Genomic DNA, 20,156 nt, shown 5'->3' on the forward strand with positions numbered 1-20,156 from the left:
AGAAAGGGTCATTTTGTGAGTTGGGGAGATATTTTTTTGTGTGTGTGTGGTCCTTACTTCTTCAAATCTCTGCTGGCAAACTCTTGGAGGTTTGTGTTTGTGTTGCTTGAAGTGGGGGTGAGGATGAGTTCCAACTTGAGTGAACGAGGCTGTGCCTTCACCTCACTGCCCCTCCCAGGAATAAAGACCAAACAAAAGCAACTCAGGGAAACAAGGCTATCCTTGGACTTTATCAAGAGACTTTATTCGAAACAAAATACCTCGCTGCCTCCTATGGCCCCTGAAAAGTCTCCTCTCAGATGACAGCGGCCCCAAGCCCCAATCGGTTTGTTTGAAATCCATGTTTAGGTCCCAGCATGTGGCAATGTTCTCCACTCTGATGACACTTTTTCGCTTCTAATAATAGAGCAGATGAAGTAATATTGCAATTGATGTTCCCGGGAATTTGATTGGATAAGTGCATAAACTGTGGAAGGGAAGGAGATTGTATGGACGGATCACATTAGTATTCCTGTCCTATCAATGTGCCGGGCCACGACCAACGTCAGCCGGACCGACTCCGTGCGTCTGCCAGTCCCGCCACGGATTCATCTGGGATCCTCACACAGAGCAGCCAGCAGAGACCAGGGATCAAGGCGCAGATTAGCGCCAGTTGCCTTCTGCGGAACAGCTGGCCCCTTCCAGGCCTGGCGACCGTGGAGGGAGGGGAAAAGCGAACCGCGCACCGCTGCGGGAAGACACCGAAGCAAGAGAGACACCCCCTCCCGCCCCCCACCTTGCAGCGCAGGCTTTTGAACGCTGCTTCCCCCATCTGAATGGAAACTCGGAACCGCCCGGCGGCGCGTTCCTCTTCGCTCAGCCTGTCAATCCATGCCGAGAGGAAGGCGGTGCAAGCCCGCGCCAGCAGCGTCCAGCTCCCGGGACAGGGTCGGCAATGCTGCTGAGCAGAACTTGATCGCGCCTCTTCGTCGCTGCTAGTGGAAGCGATGCTGCACCGCACAGGCAGCGCTTCCCCGGCTCTCCTTCAAGCTGAAGGTTACCCACCCGCGCAGCCAGCCGCAACCTTGTGAGCCGCGCGCGCCTCGGGGTCGGGGCTCCGGCTGCTCCGCGGCGGCGTGCAGGGGCAACCACCGGGCCGCCCGCGCCGGGGCGCACTGCACCAGCGGCTTCGGCTTGGTGGATGTGTATGCATGAGTTCTGCACCGAATGGGCGCAAAAAGCGCCCCAGCCGGTCCACCCGCTCCTCGATCTTCCAGATCAGCAAGCCTCCGCTGCAGAGCGGGGATTGGGAGCGCAGGGGCAGCGGCTCCGAAAGCGCCCACAAAACCCAACGAGCCCTGGACGACTGCAAGATGGTGGGTGAAAACTGCGCCTTTTTCCCTTTTTTTTTTTTCCTTTTCTCCCTCGGGGGGGTGGGGGGTGGGAGTCGTGTATCTTAATCGTTTGCTTGAGTGCCAACCACTCCCCACCCTGCCTCGCCATGCCGATCACGTGCATGATGTACTATTTTTAAATCTGCACTCCCCCAGATGCGGGGTGACACCCAGGTCGAAATGGCCCTGCCAAGACAAGAGTCATGGGTCTGGATCCTGGGAGTCAGAGGCTAAAGGTGATGCCTCTACCCCGGGAAGAATGGTAGACGCAAAGGAGGGTGATCCGGCTGGCTCGCTAGGGAAAGAGGGTGGGGGTGCGGCTTGGTGGTGACACAGTCACAAACAAACCCAAACAGAGCCCAGGAGCGCTGCAGAGGCGATGAAGGGTCCCAGCGCAGAGGACAGGAGGTAGCCAGTCTTTCTGTCAGGGTCCAAACCAGAAGCGTTCAGCGGCCCGGCAGGAAGGGAAAGGTTTGCCTGTTGTGTCCTACTTTGTGTGTGTGTGTGTGTGTGTGTGTGTGTGTGTGTGTGTGTGTGTGTGTGTGTCACTTCAAATCAGTATCCTAGCAGGAGCAGAGAGAACATCTATTTCAGAGCCCTCGGCATCATTCTCCAGTGGCCTGGGAGTGGCTTGATAGCTTCTCAAAGATGTTCTTGCTCTTCAGAAACCGAGTCTGAAAGTGGGGGCAATTGGGACCGCAATTGGAGCTTTCCATGGCTAGCTTGCTGAGGAAAAATAAACATTGGCGTTGGATAAAGAGACTCGCCACTTTGTGTCTTGAGCTTTAAAACAGGTTCGTTAGCTGGAGATTTGGGGTGCCAACCCAGACAGAGGTCAGTGAAATCTGTTTATGAACACGAAAATAGTGAAGTGTCTGATGATAAGTGAATGTTCAGTGAAAGAAACTGGCTTGTTTTCCAGCTTGTCCAAGAGTTCAACACACAAGTGGCCCTGTACCGAGAGTTGGTCATTTCTATTGGGGACGTCTCGGTCAGTTGCCCCTCGCTCCGGGCGGAAATGCACAAGACAAGAACCAAAGGCTGTGAAATGGCCCGTCAGGCACACCAGAAGCTGGCTGCCATCTCAGGGTAGGAGACGCTTGACTTTATCTGGTAATTCGTGTACATGATGCATGGATGCTGCTGGCAGAATTCTGTGATGACTGGAGCCTCAGAATGATCGCTACAAAGCAAATCTGATTTTAACCAATCATCCCGAGATGAGAGAGCCCTTAATCTGAAAGCTGTGTGATTGGGATGATAGATAGGAAGAAAGACAGACCGATAGACAAACACAAATATATGCACACGTGTGATTTTGGTCATTAACTGAGTTTTAAAAAGTTAACTTTCAGTTAATTAATTGGAATTGGGAGCTTACAATTTCGGGGAGGGGGATACGTGTCCATTAAAGTTACATTATCCTGTTTGAAGATGATTTTGTAATCTGCTGGAAAAAGGTGGATGCTGGAGAGAGAAAAATCTCTGCTAAATCTCAGATTTAGTAAACTATTTATGCCACATGATACATTCCTATGGTGCTGCTTAAAGTGAGTAAAATAAAATCTTAGGCAAACAGTATATTCTTTTACTAGATGTGAAAGGGAGGTTTTTGACCCAAGTAAAGGTGTTTTGTCAATGCTGTTGTTTTGTTTTGTTTTTGCACATCAGGGATACTGACAAATTTGAGTTAACATCAGCTAGATGTATCCCCCACGCCTTATTTTTATTTATTTCTATCACATTTGTGGATTCTCAAATCCACGGGAGATGCTAATGGAGGAAATGAAAAGCCCTTTTCTGGGATCCCATCTTCTCCATCTGGACCTCAGGATCGGGAAAAGAAGCAGCGATTTGACAACAGTTGCCGTGGTCAAACTAGGTACACCCAGAGGCGTAATGAGACTCCTTTCAGAGACACTGTAAGTGCTTGATGAGTCCTGATCTAGCCTTGGTCCGGTTTTTCTTTGTGAGTGTGGCTTTATCATAAGACAAGAGTAGCTGCATCTATTTACCTGATGATGCTGCAGACCGATCGCTTAGGAAACAGAATTAATATCCTTCTTTCCCATCTTCAATGATATACTATAACATTACTGGCATACAAAGTTGAGAAAATCATGTTAATTTTTTTAAAAATAACTCATCTATGTCTGACAATAGGAATTTATTTCACGAAAAAGTTAAGTTTCATTTACTTGAAGGGAGGGATACACAAAATACCATGCAAACCTGTTTTATTTAGGAGTGCTATGAAGAAGCTGTAGCCTTTTCTACTGCACTGTGTTTAACAGAAAGTGAACCTGGGAAGTAGTGGGGAAGCATGTGAGTCAGAATATAGCAATAACAAACACCAAGAAAAAACAACATGCAGAGTGACATGGGGTAACGATGAACTGAAAAGTGGAGAAACATTGGCTGGGGCGGAGAGTAGGTTTGGACAGGAACTTGATGCTCATAGCTACATGTGAGCATCTCCATAAATTCAAGATGGGGTCATATCCAGAGCCCCTTTTAGTGGACACTCAAAATGAGAACATATTCCAATCAGAGAGGGGGGCTGGAGAAATGAGCAGGGGTTCAAGTCAGTTGATTTTTGCTGTCCTTGTGAACTGAGCTCTCTGAATCACTTAGGGAAGATCTGACCATACTGGATAAATGTTGAGAGTTGAGGATGCGAAGTGGGTTGGATTTACCCTGAACCTGGCAACCCTTTGCTGCTTGCTTATCTGTTAATCTGGGGTTAATGCTAATGGAGGCGGTTTTATAAGAATTGGTGGGGAACAAGGGTATTCTTAGATCTCTATAAACATAAATTGCACAATAGTCTAGCATAGAATTGGACACAGTCCCCCTTTAAAAAATAACTCAATACAATTTAACATTCTTTATAAGAAGTGACAGTATATAATTGAAGGAAATCCCCTTAGTTCCTTACCATCTGGGCTCTACTAATGAAGGACATGATTCCCTTTGGTGGAATCCTGTTTCTGATATTGTTTTATTATGTGCTTCTCATTCCAAACTTGACATGAAAGCTGTAGGGAGGCTGTCAGATCCACTGCACAGTTTGAGGCAGGGGGTGAGAAGTACACAGATTGCTGGACAAAGGAGAGACTTGAGTTTATTGAGTGTCTATTATCCATCGTCTGAGAGAAGGATTGCTGTTCCTGGTCTGAAACTCTGTCTCAGAGATACTAGGGAGCTCTGCAAAGACTCAGCACAAAAGTGCCACAGACTGGATTGAACCGCACGTTTCCTTTCCTCTGAAATCTTACTCTCTTCTTTACCTAGTGCTGCCATACAAAGGGTGTTATATGAAAAGGTTGTTTTTATTATTGCTAAAATATGGATGACTTTTAAAAAGAATAAGCTAACTAAAATAAGTCATAAAATGTCACACAAATATGATTTTATTTATATTGAATGTCTTTCCCTCAGAAAAAGCAAGTCTATAGAGACAGAAAGTAAATTAGTGATTACCCGAGACTGATGGGAGTAGAGAGTATCTCTCTTTTCAATATAGTAGAAGTGTTATAGAATCGGACAATGGTGGTACTTCTAGAACTTTGCACATTTACTAAAGCTCATTGAACTTCCCACTAAAAATAAGTTAATCTGAAGTACATAAAGGACACCTCAATACGCTTTCTTTAAAGATGCTGTCACCATCAGTATGATTAACACTGGATTATTCATTGGCGCCATTCTTTCCTACTCATATAGCTTGAGATAAAGCAGTAGACACTGTAGGAAACAGAGAAACACAAAACTTGCTCTTTGCATTTGTCAAAATGCCTGTGCACTAACTGCCTTCACCACACTAATGTTCCACTGTTTGCAGGAATACAGAGACTGTTAAAGCAGGACTTCAGAGAGTAACCGAACTTATTTCTTACAGCACAGACCACCTCTTCCTAGTCCAGGAGCTGAATTTGGAAGGAGGGAGAAAGGAGGTACAATTAAAAGCAGACAGGAAAAAGAAAATGAAGCAAGATTGAAAGGGAAAAAGACAAAAGTAATTTAGAACGATGCCACAAATACATTATGACTCTCACCTCCGACTAACTGAGGCCTTCTGGGGATGATAGTGTTCTCGCAGACTAGCTCTGGGTAGGAAAGTCATCTTCACCAATATGATTACACATTATCTCATACTGTGTTTGGGTCAGGGGCTGATCCAGCATGTCCTTTACTTTCAAAGTATAAGGTTCGTCAGAATTGACCCTGATAGGTGACTGCAAAGTCTCCTCGGACAGGAGTGCCAAGCTATTATGTCTTTACCACCCAAATCCTTTTCTAGATACTACACCTGGGGTGGTGGTGGGGTGGAATGTTTAAAGATCAATACTGAAAATGGTCCACAAACTTCTTTAAGCACAAAATATGGAAAACTGATTTAATTGGCATGTCAAAATAGCATTACTATGCACTGTTTGGGGGTATGTGGTATGGGTGTGTGTGTGTGTGTGTGTGTGTGTGTGTGTGTGTGTGTGTGTGTGTGTGTGTGTGTGATGTGTGTGTGGTGTGAATATGTGGTTTGTGTGTGTGTGTGTGTGGTGTGCATGTGCATACACATACACATATCAGAGGAAGGCAACACTCTATAAACCCTGTCCCATTGGAATTCCTTTCCAAAATGAGATACCTTCAAAGAATTCTTGGGGCTCTTTGGAAATTTATATTTAGGATTCTGAGGTTAGGAAGATAAAAGGGACATTGGATGCAACTTAGTACAGTGCATATGGAGATTAGGGAGTGGAACACTTTTGGGATGTTTACTAACTTTTTGTTGTTGTTGTTGTTTACTATCTTTTAAGACTTTTGTGGAATTAATGCTCTGAACCTCACTCAGTTCTTTATCAATTTGTTGTCATGCTTGATCCCAGGCCGTTGAGAGGACTGTGTGGGCTCAGTAGACAGAGTAAGCATCATGGGTCCAGCCTGTATGGTGGCCTGTCCCCATCGGAGGCTGCTCTGAGACTAAAGCTCAGTCTCTCCTGTTTAGTGCTGACTATATCAACCACAGTCCTTTCTTGGAAGGACAAAGGTGGGACACCCAAGGAGTCAACATCTTCCAGAAAGCTCCAGAGCTGTTCAGTGACTAGGGGCTTGTGGTGAGGATCGCGTTCCTAGCACTGCTTGTATGGTGTCTGTGTTGGACTGAGACCTCCTCATACCTATACCTTATCTTAATGACTCTTGCAGAGTCAAAGTGAAGAGGGGAGCAGGCAGGATCTTATAAAGAGGTGTAAATGGGATAATGTGAGAGGCAAGATTAGGAAGAACATTGACTCTAAAGTAGATTAGATCGGGATAAAGCCCTGTCTCCACTGCTTACTAAGGACACGCATGTAAGTCAATAAGCAGATTGCTTCACAGTGTGGCCAGTGGCCATCTGGTTCAGGGCCTAAGAACACAGACTTGGGGGCCAGACTGCCAGTGCTGCTATTTACAAATGGTATGACCTTGGAAGAAGGATTGCCACCCTCTCCTCAGGTTCTCAAGTCAGATAAGGTCAATGAGTAACAGGACCAAATCTCATGGCGTTGGGAAGAAACTGGCTATCATATTGTGAGTGCTATTACGTTCAGGTCAGTGTTTTATAACTACTTAAACATCGAAAACTCAGATTGTCAAGAAACACTTACTGAAATTTTTATATTAACTCATCAAATACTTTTCAAATAAATGCTTTAGCTGGAATAAGTTTTGTTTGCCTTTCTTTCTTACATTATTTTCTGAGGTATTTTCTATATTGAAAATGCCCCTAGAGAGCCGTCTAATGTCCTATTCTCGCATACTTTACAAATGATGTGAAGATGTGAAGACTTGAAAGTCAGTTTATAATTATTTTCTTTATGTAAGTCAACCTAGAGCATTCATAAGTCATAGAATACTTACCAAATCTTTACCTTGGTTCTTTGTGAGCTATATGACATTGGACATGTCTGCTAAATTCACTGTACACCTAAATGACAGAGTTGAACTGAATGACCTCTCAGCCTCCTGACTTCATTATTCCAGTATTCTACACTAGTTAATGTAGAACCACAAGGGCATACGTCTATGGAACTGAGCTGTGTAAAGTCATAAGCACCACACAGAGAGTTCAGTGACAGAAACAAACAAAAAAAAAGTTGGGGGATCTGAACACATACTCCATTCACAATAAAGCATCCTAATTCCCTGATGGCCATCTGCTGCAATGTTCTGAATATCATGGAGGGCTTAAATACAGGGTCTGTGAGTCCCTCTGCCCCCCGCCATGTTTTCCTTGTGCTGACACTATCAACCACAATGTTTTCCTTGCCAGGTCCGGTGTTCCTCCGCCCCCTTCAGTGTGTTTCCGTTTTACTCATTTTTCTATTCTGACTTTTTTAAAAATTCCATATTTTCTAGCCCCGCATCCAGCTGATTCTGTCTATCCCTTTGCCCTATGTGTTCAGAAGCAGATGTGAGAGAGAGAGAGGGGTGAGAACAGCATTTATTCACAGTGTCCCTTCTGACACTCTGGCTGAGACAGCAGCAGTTACGTGGGGTGGAAGATTGAGGAAGCGCAGGGTGATCACGGGTGCAGTTCCCACAGCTTTCCTTGAGTCTCGTGATGGAGGATGTACGAGGTGGGCAGTGGCAGCCTCAGCTGTCAGCTAAGAGACCTGTGATTGGCAGGCAGGCCAGGACATCCACTCCGACTTTCATCCTCCCTTCCTCTATATGCATTTTCCTTAAAAGAGAAAGCATCTCTCTGGCCCAGTAGCGAGAGACAAGTTAGGGATATGCTGTTCAGTGATGACAGAATCACAACTCTGAATCCAGCGGCAAGAGCTGTGATGTAAAACATGCCATAGACTAGGTGGCTCACACAACAGAAACACGTGGACTCGGAGCTGTGGAAGTGAGAAGGCCAGGCCCACCTGTTGACAAAGTTGGCATAAGCAAGATTCTCCCTTAGCTTCGAGTGGTTTGCTGGCAGTCTCAGACGTTCTTTGGCTTGTTGAGGCATCTCTACCTTCCTCTTCACTTGGCATTTCCCTGTGAGTATGTCTGCATCTAAAGTTCCCCATTGTACAAGGACACCCAACATATGGATTAGGAGTCCACCCTAGTTAGAAGTCCAGTGTGATCTTACTCTAGTTTAACTTCTCATACCTGCAGGACACTATTTCCAAGAACAGGTCACATTCTGAAGTACTCAGGGGTAGGACTTCAATGTGTAAATTTGGGGAGGACATAATTCAACACACTACCAACATTCTTGATCCTGCTTTTCTAAAGGGGAAGAGAACAGTGAAGGTAGAGTTTTGTTCAGAACTTTCTACATCCCCTCCATGTTCACAAAATGACAGCCCAAGAGGAAATGTTTTATATTTGCACAACTGTAGTTTCTTGTAGGGGTGAAATTTGTGACAATAGAAAGAAATGGATATATGTTCGAAGTCTCCAATATGGCTAGCACCTTGTTTGGTCTGATTTAACTGTTGGTATTTGAAGGTAAACCAAAAACACAACCACAAGAGAGTAGGAAAGAGACCACCCAACGGTCCCTTACGTGAAGCATCACTCACTTTCCCTCCTCAGTTTGCGTAGGAGGATGAGCAAGCAGTGGTCCCTTCTTGGTGCTAACATTGATACCTAAGAGCTGTAAGCAACACCTCCAGCAAGTGACAAGGCATTGACACACACCAGGTTGAAAAGAGTGCTCGCTTAGTTGGTTGGTTTGTTAATCTGGTTGTTCTTTGCATCTCAGGCCCACCCTCAAACTTTCTGTCTTCTTGCCTCAACCTCCCAACTTCTGAGATTACAGTCCTGCACCACCATGTCCTGCTTGTAAGAGACCAGTATTAGTAACTAAACTCAGTATGGTATGGACTCACAGAAAGTGATCTCCTATTGCCTGTGAAGTCCCCCCACCCTGCTTTTTTTTTTAAACCTGTCCAACAGATCTAATGGCTTTTACCTTGTTAGGGTTTTCTTAATTAATGTTCCCATTAGAGAGAAAATTGAATCTAAAATGAACTTTAGAAGATCTACCGTGGCTTCATTATTTAAATAATAAAGTGCTGAAGAACAAGGTCATGTTTCTCTCATGTCTGCATCCTGAGTAGCAAGTTCCACAGTGCTGTGTCTTTTATTTTTATTAAGTTTAACAGGTATTTTAAAATCCACTCTTGAATTCTTATCTTGACTTTAGTAAGTATGGAGAGATTAGTTATTGTGTGCCGCTTTTACCAGAGTTGACTTATTTTTTTTTCTGTGTTATAATTTTAAAACTAATATACTAATTTGAGGAACACAACAAGGAAGCATTCCTGGGGCTTACTCCTTCATTATTACAGCAAATAGTGGAAGGTAATATTTAATTTAGGTCATTGCACAAAACTTGGCTTGTGACCTCATTTTGGATAGTAAATAATCACTCATCACTGAGATGGCCTTTTAGAATTGTTCTTTAAACCTTTAGTCCTTGAGAGCATGGCTGTGCTGCTTGCTAGGGAGATGCCAGAGTGGTAACTCAGTTGTCTGGTTATTTATTTCTCTACTTTGGAAAATAAGATTGTGTGTATGTACATATGTCAAGACGAGAGGTTGACATCAGATGTTTACCTCAACTGCTGCCCAAATTTACTTTTAGAAAGACAGAGTTTCTCACTGAACTTAGGGCTGGCTGGTTTGGCAGGCAAGTCCCAGAATCCCCACTCTAGCCTCCACTTCCCCAGCATAGTGATGACACCGTTGTACCACCATGCCCAGCTCTTTATTATGAGTTCTGGGGTTTGAACTGGGGTCCTCATTTTTACTGACTTACCTGTCTCCTCAACCTCCGCAATATATATGAAACCTTATGGAAAATTCAGTTGTTTATATACAGTTACATAAAGATTTAAACACACACAGAGCAAACTTACTTTTGAGATCAGATCTTGTTGGATAAAGTATCCATGCCTTTAAATTGAAGTGTTTTACAAACAAATGTTCCTGACCGATGGAAGACCACGGATGCAATCAGATCAACAAAAAGCCCACTTTCTCAGCTACAGACACATATTAAGCTAAGAGTGAGCATTAGCATCACGGATTAGAAGGGGCCACAACCTGGTTGGTTCTTCAGTCATTATGGCTACCTTGAAGTTCCCCTCGCCAATAGCCTCCTATGGTGTTTTATTGTTCTCGGTGTGTGTTGAGCCTCCTTTTATTCCATATATCTGTAACCATCCTGAGCTCAGAGGTGTGTCTACCCAGGACATCTCCTGCTCTCTGCCTCCCAACTGATCTGCCTGCCTTCATTCCCTCACCCCTTGTCTTCAGTTTAGTGACTGGCTCCAAACTAATCCTCCCTAAATGTCCTTCTGATCTTACCTCTGTGCTTTGAAGACTTCCAAAGATTCCCCTTTGCCTAAAGCAGTGTTTTTCTAATGTGATCCCTGGACCATCCATATGGAAATCACCTGCCTTCAGGTCTGAAAAAATCTAAACATTCTGGGCATGAGGCCCGGAAGTCCAGACTGTTAACAAGCATCATCATATTCCCCCCAGAGACTCTGGAACATACTACATAGAGACCTGCTGGCCTAACACAGTGATTCTCAGCCTGAGCTACCCAGGGGAACCACAGATGCAGCTTTAAACATTCATAGCTCCTGACTTTCATGCCTAGAATTTCTGATTTAGTAGGCCTGGGATGCAGCCTAGGCATTGGATTTTTTTTTTTTTTAATCTTCCTACAAGAGCATCAGAAAGGATTTTGTTTGCCTACATTAAGAAAAAAAAAAAAAAACTTCAAAGACACCAGAGGTTTATCCCCTCGCAAAAAAGCCTTAAAATGGACAATTCAATTCAGAATTAGGTACGGAGGCTCAGGAACCCATGACTCTACCCTTATTCCTAGTTCTTGGGGTTCATCTTCAACCTCATTTTGTACTCAAGAATGATAGGAGTGCCAGCCCTAGACCCCAGGAAAAAAAAAAAAGAAGAGAGTCAGGGCCATAAAAGAGTTCCAACCAGAGCTTGGTCTGGAACTTCATCTAATGGTCACATAGCCCCCCATACACTCTCTGGATGGACAATGTATTCTTTTCTTAGTATTCTTTCTTATAAAAATAAAGATATTATTACTAAGGGGAAAAAAAGGACAGCTGGAGCTTTGGAAAAAACTATCAATGTCTGGAACATACATAGCTCATTCCTTAGCCTTGTCTTCTACTGCTTCTAAACACTTTTATTCTTTAAGTCCAGACAGCAGGAGAACCATATCCCATCACTCCTCACACATGCTCTCTGTATGAAGAAGCATGTTTAGCCAAAAGAGAAAGTAGCCACTTTTCTGAATATCAAGACTGTAATTCAGGTCTCACTTTGGCCTGCCGGACTACTTACATTGAAAACCAGAAGAGAAGGATGAGCTCCCCCGTCATTACCCCCCCCCCCCGAAAAAAATTAAGAATCTTTTTCTGCCTTTTAGCAACATAAAATACATGAAGTTCAGTAACCACTTTGGAGGGTAGGGAGTTAGGCCAAGTGCCTCTGAAATGATCTGAGGATAATTTTCTCAAGACGGAATGTGGAATCAGATAAGGCCAAGTGGAAGTATCAAGAGTGGTATTCAAGAAATTAGTTCTTAAAACTTTGCCTGACACTGAGTGGGCCTCAGAAACAAAAATCAACAAATAGAAACAACTTAAATCTTTAGTAAACAGAGATTTACTGAACAGCTACTCTATGGTGAACTGTTACAAATGAAGGTGCAGAAGCCACATGATACAACAACCAGATAAGCTGAGGTCAAGATTGTAATGAGTTCGTCAAAGGACATTGAACTTAGAGTGCAATTGCTTACGTAAACAGCATTGTAGAGTTAAGTCATAACCGTGTTTACCCAGTAATTCCCTAAATTGTAATCCGATGTGTATGGTAATATCTTCTTTTGTTTTTGTTTTAAAATTTGTATTCATTTATTTATTTGGTGCTAGGGGTGGAATCCAAAGCTTTGCATCCACCAGACAAATACTCTACTCCTGAGCTATCTTCTTAGCCTCGATACACTATTATATATATATATATATATATATATATATATATATATATATATATATATGTGTGTGTGTGTGTGTGTGTGTGTGTGTGTGTGTGTGTATGTATATAAAATTTTTTATTAAAAAATTTTTCTTTCCTTTTACATACCAACCCCTGTTTCCCCTCCTCCTCTTCTCCCACTTTCATCCCACCTACCCCCATCCCCTCCTCATAGAGGGTAAGACCTCCCTTGGGTAGTCAACACAGGCTGTCATATCATGTTGGGGATGAACCTAGCCCCTCCTTCCTGCATCAAGGCTGAGTAAGGCATCTCACCATAGGGAATGCAGTCTAAAAAGCCAGTTTGTGTATCTGGGATAAGTCCTGGTCCCATTGCCAGGGGACCCACAGACACATCAAGCCACACAACTTTCATCCACATTCAAAGGGCCTAGTTTGGTCCCATGCAGGCTCCCCAGCTGCCAGTCCAGAGTTCATGAGCTCCCATTAGTTTGGGTCAGCTATTTCTGTGATTTGTTTTCCCATCATGATTCTGACCCCCCCTTGCTCTTACAACCCTTTCTCCCTCTCTCATTCCTGTCCATTCCAGAAGTCAGCAACCCCAGGAGCCACTATGAAACAGCTAAGGTCCTAGGAGTCACACTGTGTGACCAGGGAGACCAAGAAATGCAAATTAGAAAGAGCATTTCAGATAGTGGTAAATGTAGCAGCAGCAAAATCAAAACAAGATCTTAACATTAAAGAATTACCAATGAAAGGCACTCAACAACTTTCGGACAGTATGGTCAAAGAGGCCCTTCCGATGTGATGTTCTGCCTTGATATCTAACTTTCAAAAGGAACCAATCTTGTGATAATCTGAGCAAAAAGCATTTCAAGGCTGAGGGGAAAGCAAGCATAATTGTCTTAAGAATGAATTAGCCTTAGCATGTTGAAAGAAAAAGAAAGAGAGAGAGAGAGAGAAAGAGAGAGAGAGAGAGAGAGAGAGAGAGAGAGAGAGAGAGAGAGAGAAGACTGTATTGTCAATTCAGAATTATCTTCGGCTGTTAAGTCACATGATCAGACAGTGACTTGGTGCTGCAGGCCATCCCCTCCCTATGTCGTTGTAGCTCCAGAAATTGTATCTGTGTCCTGGGAAGGTTAGGCAGCAAATGAAGATATTAGTCAATTACATGTGTCCCTGTGTAAAAGACTCTCACAGAAGACTCATACAGCAATTTACATGAATACCTCATCAGCCAGGAACATAACATGGGCCTTCCATGACTCCAAGTTTCATGCATACATCTCTCTTTGTGCCCATGGTCCAGGAAGAATAAACATTCCTGGTTTATCAGCCAAAGGGATTCTCCCCTGAAGTCAAAGGCAGAATCTCTCACTCTGTGTATGCATGTCTGTGATGTGATGTGTGTGTGTGTGTGTGTGTGTGTGTGTGTGTGTGTGTGTGTGCATATGTGTACATATGTGGGTGCGTATATGAAGCTCAGAGACTAACCTCAGTCATGGTCCATTGCTGTGGGATGGTCTGTATGTCAAATAAAACACTGATTGGCCAGTGGCCAGGCAGGAAGTAGGTGGGACAAGGAGAGAGGAGAATTCTGGGAAGCAGAAGGCTGAGGCGGAGAGACACTGCAGCCACCGCCATGACCAGCAGCATGTGAAGATGCCGGTAAGCCACCAGCCACGTGGCAAGGTATAGATTTATGGAAATGGATTAATTTAAGCTATAAGCACAGTTAGCAAGAAGCCTGCCACGGCCATACAGTTTGTAAGCAATATAAGTCTCTGTGTTTACTTGGTTGGGTCTGAGCGGCTGTGGGACTGGCGGGTGACAAAGATTTGTCCTGACTGTGGGCAAAGCAGGAAAACTCAAGCTACAAATGGTGCCCAACGTGTTGGCAAGAGTTTCCACCTAAAACCTGAGAAAAGATTCTAAAACGGAGCTAAAAACAGCTTCCTAATTGTCTATCTCAAATGATCGGCAGCCTGCCGGTTTGAGCTACTGGCGGGTTCCTGGCGTGTGTGCTTGACCTGCAGTATGGCGGGAATGAGGCCTCTGCAAGTGGCACATTAAGCTGCCTGGTGGATTTAGCCTTTGCTAGTACAAAACAAAAAGAGGTTTCTGGGCTACACGCTGCTTGGATAAAAGCACAGACCCACGATGGCTCCCAGAGCTGGCGGAAAACGTACCACCGCCATGTTGGGAAGCTGAAGTGGGTGGAGCCAGCAGCCACAGCACCATTTCAGGCTTAAAAGGCTGCAGTTTAAAGCAATAGGCTCAAGGTAATATAAAAAATAAGCCACATAAAGATGGCTACCACACAGAGAATCTGGATTATGTTCTCTTTGATATTTGTAACTGAAGAAAAACATTTGATTGCAAAAGCTGTTGAGTTAAGCCAAAATGTGTATTTTAAAGGTACCTTGACTTCAAAATTTGGATATAAGGATATGTTGCTTTGGAAAAGAGGCTCTGCTTTTGTTTCTACAGAAAGCCAGAGCCTATGGATTTGTTCCAGATTAAGATACATCAGGTTTGACCAGCCAAGACCACCTGAAGGTCTCTGATGACACCATGGCCCAGATGATCCAACATCCAAAACAGTTTCAAGGCAACTGGCTCAGACGATACAGTCTCATGGACTACTCCATGATCCTAAAATTTTCTTTGTGTCCCCTTAAGATACAGCGCCCCCCTCCAGCAGGAAGTAGTAAGAGAAGCTACGCCCAAATTCCCAAATATACCAAGCTGGCTTTGGAGATGTATAAAAGTTAAAACCTTCCTTTTTAAAAAAAGAAAAGGGGAAGTGCTGTGGGATGGTCTGTATGTCAAATAAAACACTGATTGGCCAGTGGCCAGGCAGGAAGTAGGTGGGACAAGGAGAGAGGAGAATTCTGGGAAGCAGAAGGCTGAGGCGGAGAGACACTGCAGCCACCGCCATGACCAGCAGCATGTGAAGATGCCGGTAAGCCACCAGCCACGTGGCAAGGTATAGATTTATGGAAATGGATTAATTTAAGCTATAAGCACAGTTAGCAAGAAGCCTGCCACGGCCATACAGTTTGTAAGCAATATAAGTCTCTGTGTTTACTTGGTTGGGTCTGAGCGGCTGTGGGACTGGCGGGTGACAAAGATTTGTCCTGACTGTGGGCAAAGCAGGAAAACTCAAGCTACAGTCCATCACCTTCCATCTTGTTTGAGACAAGAGTTACACATGCCAGGCTGGCTGGCCCATGAGCTTCTGGGCATCCTCTTGTCTCTGTCTCCCGTCTTTTCATAAGAACATTGGATTACAGCTGTGAACTACCACGTTTGACTTTACATGGGTTCTGGAACCCTAATTCAGGTCTTCACACTTGTGTGAGAAGCGCTGTAGCCATCTCACCAGCCCCAGGGGAAGACATTTAGCAAAACTGGTGGAAAGGAGCTTGTAAACGAAATGGGGGGAAAAAGTCCTCGGTATTTCCTTCCCCTTCCTTCACATTTCCTCCATGAGGGGCCAGATGGTGTACTAGGCTCCAGAAGTATAAAGATGAATGAAAATAGTTCCATCTTTGAGGACGGATGCCTAGCATTTGTATCGAAACTGACTTATAAACAAATCATTACAAAATGGTGGGAACAGTACTTCAGTAGGAATGTCCAGGGGTCAAAGTTGAATCCTAAGGGAAGCAGCAGTCAGCCTGGATCAGTGGGGACTGGCTAAGGAAAGGATATGATGCTCAGAGAGGTAAATAGAAATGCCCTTTCTCTTTTCTTTGTGTGGTCTTGGGCATTATGCCATGGGAAACCTTGGAAGACACTATTCGGTCTTGGACTCAAAAGACTTTATTTTTATTTACTTCATTTTTTGAGAAGGGAAGCTCAGTATCTTGCTTGGGCTGGCCTGGAGCTCCTGGGCTTAAATGTTTCCTCAGTCTAGCTACCAAGTAGCAGAGGCCACATGCCTACGCCATCACACCTGGTCAGGAATAGGAATTTGAATATGTTAAGAGATGTAAGTCCGTGGTTTCTCTCTCAGGTAGTTTACTACATGTCCTACACCCTTTGCGCATACTGTTTTCTGATTTAATGAGTTCAAGTGAAAGAAAATTTGCTCTCTATGGTGGTTGGAAAGAAAATGGCCCCCAAAAGGAGTGGCACTATTAGGAGTTGTGACTTTGTTGGAGGAAGTGTGTCCCTGTGAGGGTGGGCTTTGAGGTCTCTTTTTTACTCAAGCTTCCTTCAATGTGGCAGTCAGTCAACTTCCTGTTGCCTGCAAGATGTAACACGCTCAGTTTCAGCACCACATCTGCCTTCATGCCCACCAGACTCCCCATCAAGATCGTAACAGACTAACCTCTGAAACTGTAAAAGAGCCCCCCCACCCCGCAATTAAATGTCCTAACGAGAGTTACCGTGGTATGTCTCCACAGCAATAGAATACCTTTACTAAGACACTTACGATATAAAGAAATTAATATTTTTCAAGCATTCATGCTGAGTGGGAAGTGCTTTTACCTGTATATGACAGACCAACCAACCTATTCACAGTGACCTACTCACAGAATCAAGCTCTGTAGTGCGTGGACCTTGGGGTTATTTCACCAGTGGGAGAATTCCAGGGCTGAGTTCCTTCTGGTTTAAGGTAGAACTTGCCCTATTGTTCCAAGATGGCAACCCTATGCAGTGTAAGCAAGATTCAGAACTGTCTCTGAATTCTAGGTGAGGCACATGGACAAGCTTTCCCAAGTACCCGAAATGTTAGAGGCCTTTAAATCTCCATTTTGTAATAAATTGGCAATCTGAAATGTTGAGGTGTGTGGCCTGTTGGGATTTGAACACTGGTCTCTCTGGTGCTGGTTTCTCTATTTTTGTCCCCACAAAACTTTTCTTTCCTGATCCCAGGGTCACAATTCTTCCTTTCTTCTGCCGCACACTATTATTTCAGAATCTCTCCCCTGCCCTGGACACACTTCCAATTGAGGATCTTTCTCACCAGGCACATTGCTGATGTGAGGTTTTTAAAGTTTCACAGAAGAGAAAAACAAGAGGAAAGAAAACTAACAAAAAAAACGATGTCCTGATTGAAGCTGTCAGGGACATGAAAATGGATCTTGGCTCTGCATTCCCGAAGCCTCAGCACTTTTCTCTGGACCCCAAATTTTCCAGAATTTTCCCCCCTCATAATCATGTTTATTCAAATTGTTCCATCTGGCATCTTCTTTCTTGGCTGATCAACTATGCAAGTCCTAAAAATGACCCTGTAGGATGAGACTTTGATCCAACTTGGAATTCTAGGTCATTTGAGGAAGAAGCCCGCCTCATTCCAGTGCAAGGCATTTTAGCTGAAGCTGGACGTCCCATCATTGCAGCAACATTGTCCACCCCGCTCCTTTCTAGGACACCAGTGGCCCCAGGAATAAAAAGGAAATGGCGCCAAGTGTGGGAGGGGCTCCAACAAGACAGCTTCCTGTCGGTGACAGGAATCCTCACAGGACAGACTTTTCCATTCCTGCCACCCACTCCCTGGAGAAGTATATGAACTCTTTATGTTTCCATTCATGCAGTCTTCATTAATAAACCATTTCCCATTGGCACCTTGAATATCAGTTCCTAACTTCTCACTGCCACAAACATTCCCACTGGTCTTACAAAGAGCAAATTATTCCCCCTATTCTTAGGAAAATATTCTTTACGTAGCAGTAATTCAAGGGAGAAAAGGAGATTCAATCCTAAAATTGTCCTTAATGTACAATAACTTATTGTCCCTCATAACTTCTTGAGCTGCACGTCTCAGATATTCAAGGAGTTGTGTTGTTATTTCTATTTAATAAAATATATCCAAATCTTGTCCATCCTATCTGTCTGTAACAAGAAGCACTTGGGGCATGCACAGACTAAGGGGTCAATAAGGGAACAGTGAGGCAGATATGCCCACCATCTTAATCTCAAGCTCTTGTCTTCCTGACACTTTATTAGCTTTGACAGCACTCCACTTCTCAGGCTGTTATGACCCTCATCTCGCTCATCAACTACAGATAGTGTAGACTGACGTCCCTACAAGGATGTACTCCAAGTTCTCCCTCCCTAAATAAACTAGATGAGGAAACAAATGGCCAGAATCTTTCTGGAACTGTAATTTGGGGATGCATGCTTGTGTGAGGACAGCTGTTGCCTCCGCAGAAGAGACACGTGCTTGCTCATGGAAGATGAGTAGAACACACTGCTCCAAATGTGTGGGTTCTTATCTCCACAAATGACCTCGAACCCCAGTTTTGGGAAGCGCACCTGGAATGTTTGCAAAGCCCCCACTGTGTGCAGCTCTAGCTGGGGGAGGATTGAGGTAGTCCCTGCTCAAAGTCGGCACTGTATAGGACATGGTTCATCCCTCCCCTAAGCAAATGCATAGGGAAGACGGGATTTGACAGACAGGGGTCTTGTAAACCCAGTGAGCCCTGTAATTCCTCCTCTTCCCCCAGTTACTTTTTCTCACTGTCTGAGGCTTGCATTCCAGTGGCAGCATCTGGTGAAGTCTCGTACCATCGCTGAATCATGAGGAAATTGCTCAGATTATTATAGGCCACAGCATCCACCACCGTGCAGAACGGCTGTACAAATGTTCCTTCCATAAAACAAGCGACATCAACTCTTTTTATATTCATGGATTCAATCTTTTGTTTTCCGAGGCTGAAGTATGTTTTAAGCTACCAAATCTGTTCAGACCAAGAGTGGCTTTAAATTATTATTCCCTAAGTTTTCCTGGTAGTTATTGTTCAGGTACCGCTGCAGCTCACGTCTGAGAGTGTGAGTCGGGTTCAAGTATCTGTTTAGTGTCTTGTAGAAGCCATCCTATCTAGGTTCATTCCAGGAGACTCTGGCTCATCGCTTCAGCTTTATAAAGGCGTTGTTCTCCTGCTTCTGAGGAGGAACCTCTGTGGGATGTGAGGGGGAACAAGGCAAAGAAGGAGAATGATTCAGATGAAAAGGAGAAGGAAAATGGGAAGGAGGGCCGGATTTGCTCTCTGGGAATTGTGCTGACTAAAAGGGTTGGCTCACCAGGAACGGGGGGGGGGGGGGGGGGGGGGGGGGGATGGAGCAGAAGGAAAACACAAAGTCCTGAATAGCTGGGCTCAGGAGAAAGACTCGGGGCACGCAGGGTCTCCCAACTCAGGTCTGATATGAATCGGTGGAGATGAGGGCAGGGGTGAGGTGAGATCACGTGACAGTGTACCTAAAGTGGATGGCAGACCTGACTGACTGCTAATTTCCACATGAAACAAGAAAAAAGTGTGGCGTTTTGGTAGCTTGTTTCTCTGTCTCTCTGTCTCTCTGTCTCTCTCTGTCTGTCTCTGTCTCTCTGTCTCTGTCTCTCTCTCTCTCCCTCCCCCCCCCCCCCCCGCCTTTCTCTCCCTGCTCTCTCCCTCATCTTTCTTTTTGTATCATGGTGTATTGACCCTGGGGCCTCACATACTCTAAGCAAAGGATCTACTGCTTGCTGATCTACATCTTTAGCGCTCACATTTTAGTGTAAGACAGGATCTATCTCTGAGCCTGTGTTTTCCTGAACTAACCTAGTGGCTCAGGAAGGCCTTGAATTTTTTTGTCTTTATGCCTCAGTTTCCCACATAGCTGGGATTAACAAGATCGTATTGCCAAGCCTGGCTAGTTAGTTTTTTTTCTAAGAGACTTCTAGGGCTAGAGGGATAACTCAGTAGTTAAGAGTACTTGTGAGTTCAGTTTCCAGCACCCAGGTTGGGTTGTTGGCAT

At 44.4% G+C, this 20,156-nt stretch overlaps 1 protein-coding gene across 5 annotated transcripts in view; it reads left to right on the forward strand.

The window, feature by feature from the left end:
* Positions 1-472: 472 nt before the first annotated feature.
* Positions 473-20,156, forward strand: part of Rgs7bp (regulator of G protein signaling 7 binding protein) — a 99,445-nt gene continuing 79,761 nt past the window's right edge. The window contains exons 1-2 of one of the 5 annotated variants that reach the window (XM_006982700.4): positions 473-1,355; positions 2,296-2,462. In XM_006982700.4, coding sequence (XP_006982762.1) covers positions 1,191-1,355; positions 2,296-2,462 — 332 coding nt within the window. In that variant the 5' untranslated portion in view covers positions 473-1,190. Of the gene's footprint in view, positions 1,356-1,529; positions 1,610-1,693; positions 1,845-1,934; positions 2,208-2,295; positions 2,463-20,156 lie in introns of those variants that run through there. The other 4 variants (XM_006982697.4, XM_006982698.4, XM_042261587.2 and 1 more) reach the window with 4 other exon arrangements.

Source organism: Peromyscus maniculatus, chromosome 15 (genome assembly GCF_049852395.1).
Source record: "Peromyscus maniculatus bairdii isolate BWxNUB_F1_BW_parent chromosome 15, HU_Pman_BW_mat_3.1, whole genome shotgun sequence".
Lineage (NCBI taxonomy): Eukaryota > Metazoa > Chordata > Mammalia > Rodentia > Cricetidae > Peromyscus > Peromyscus maniculatus.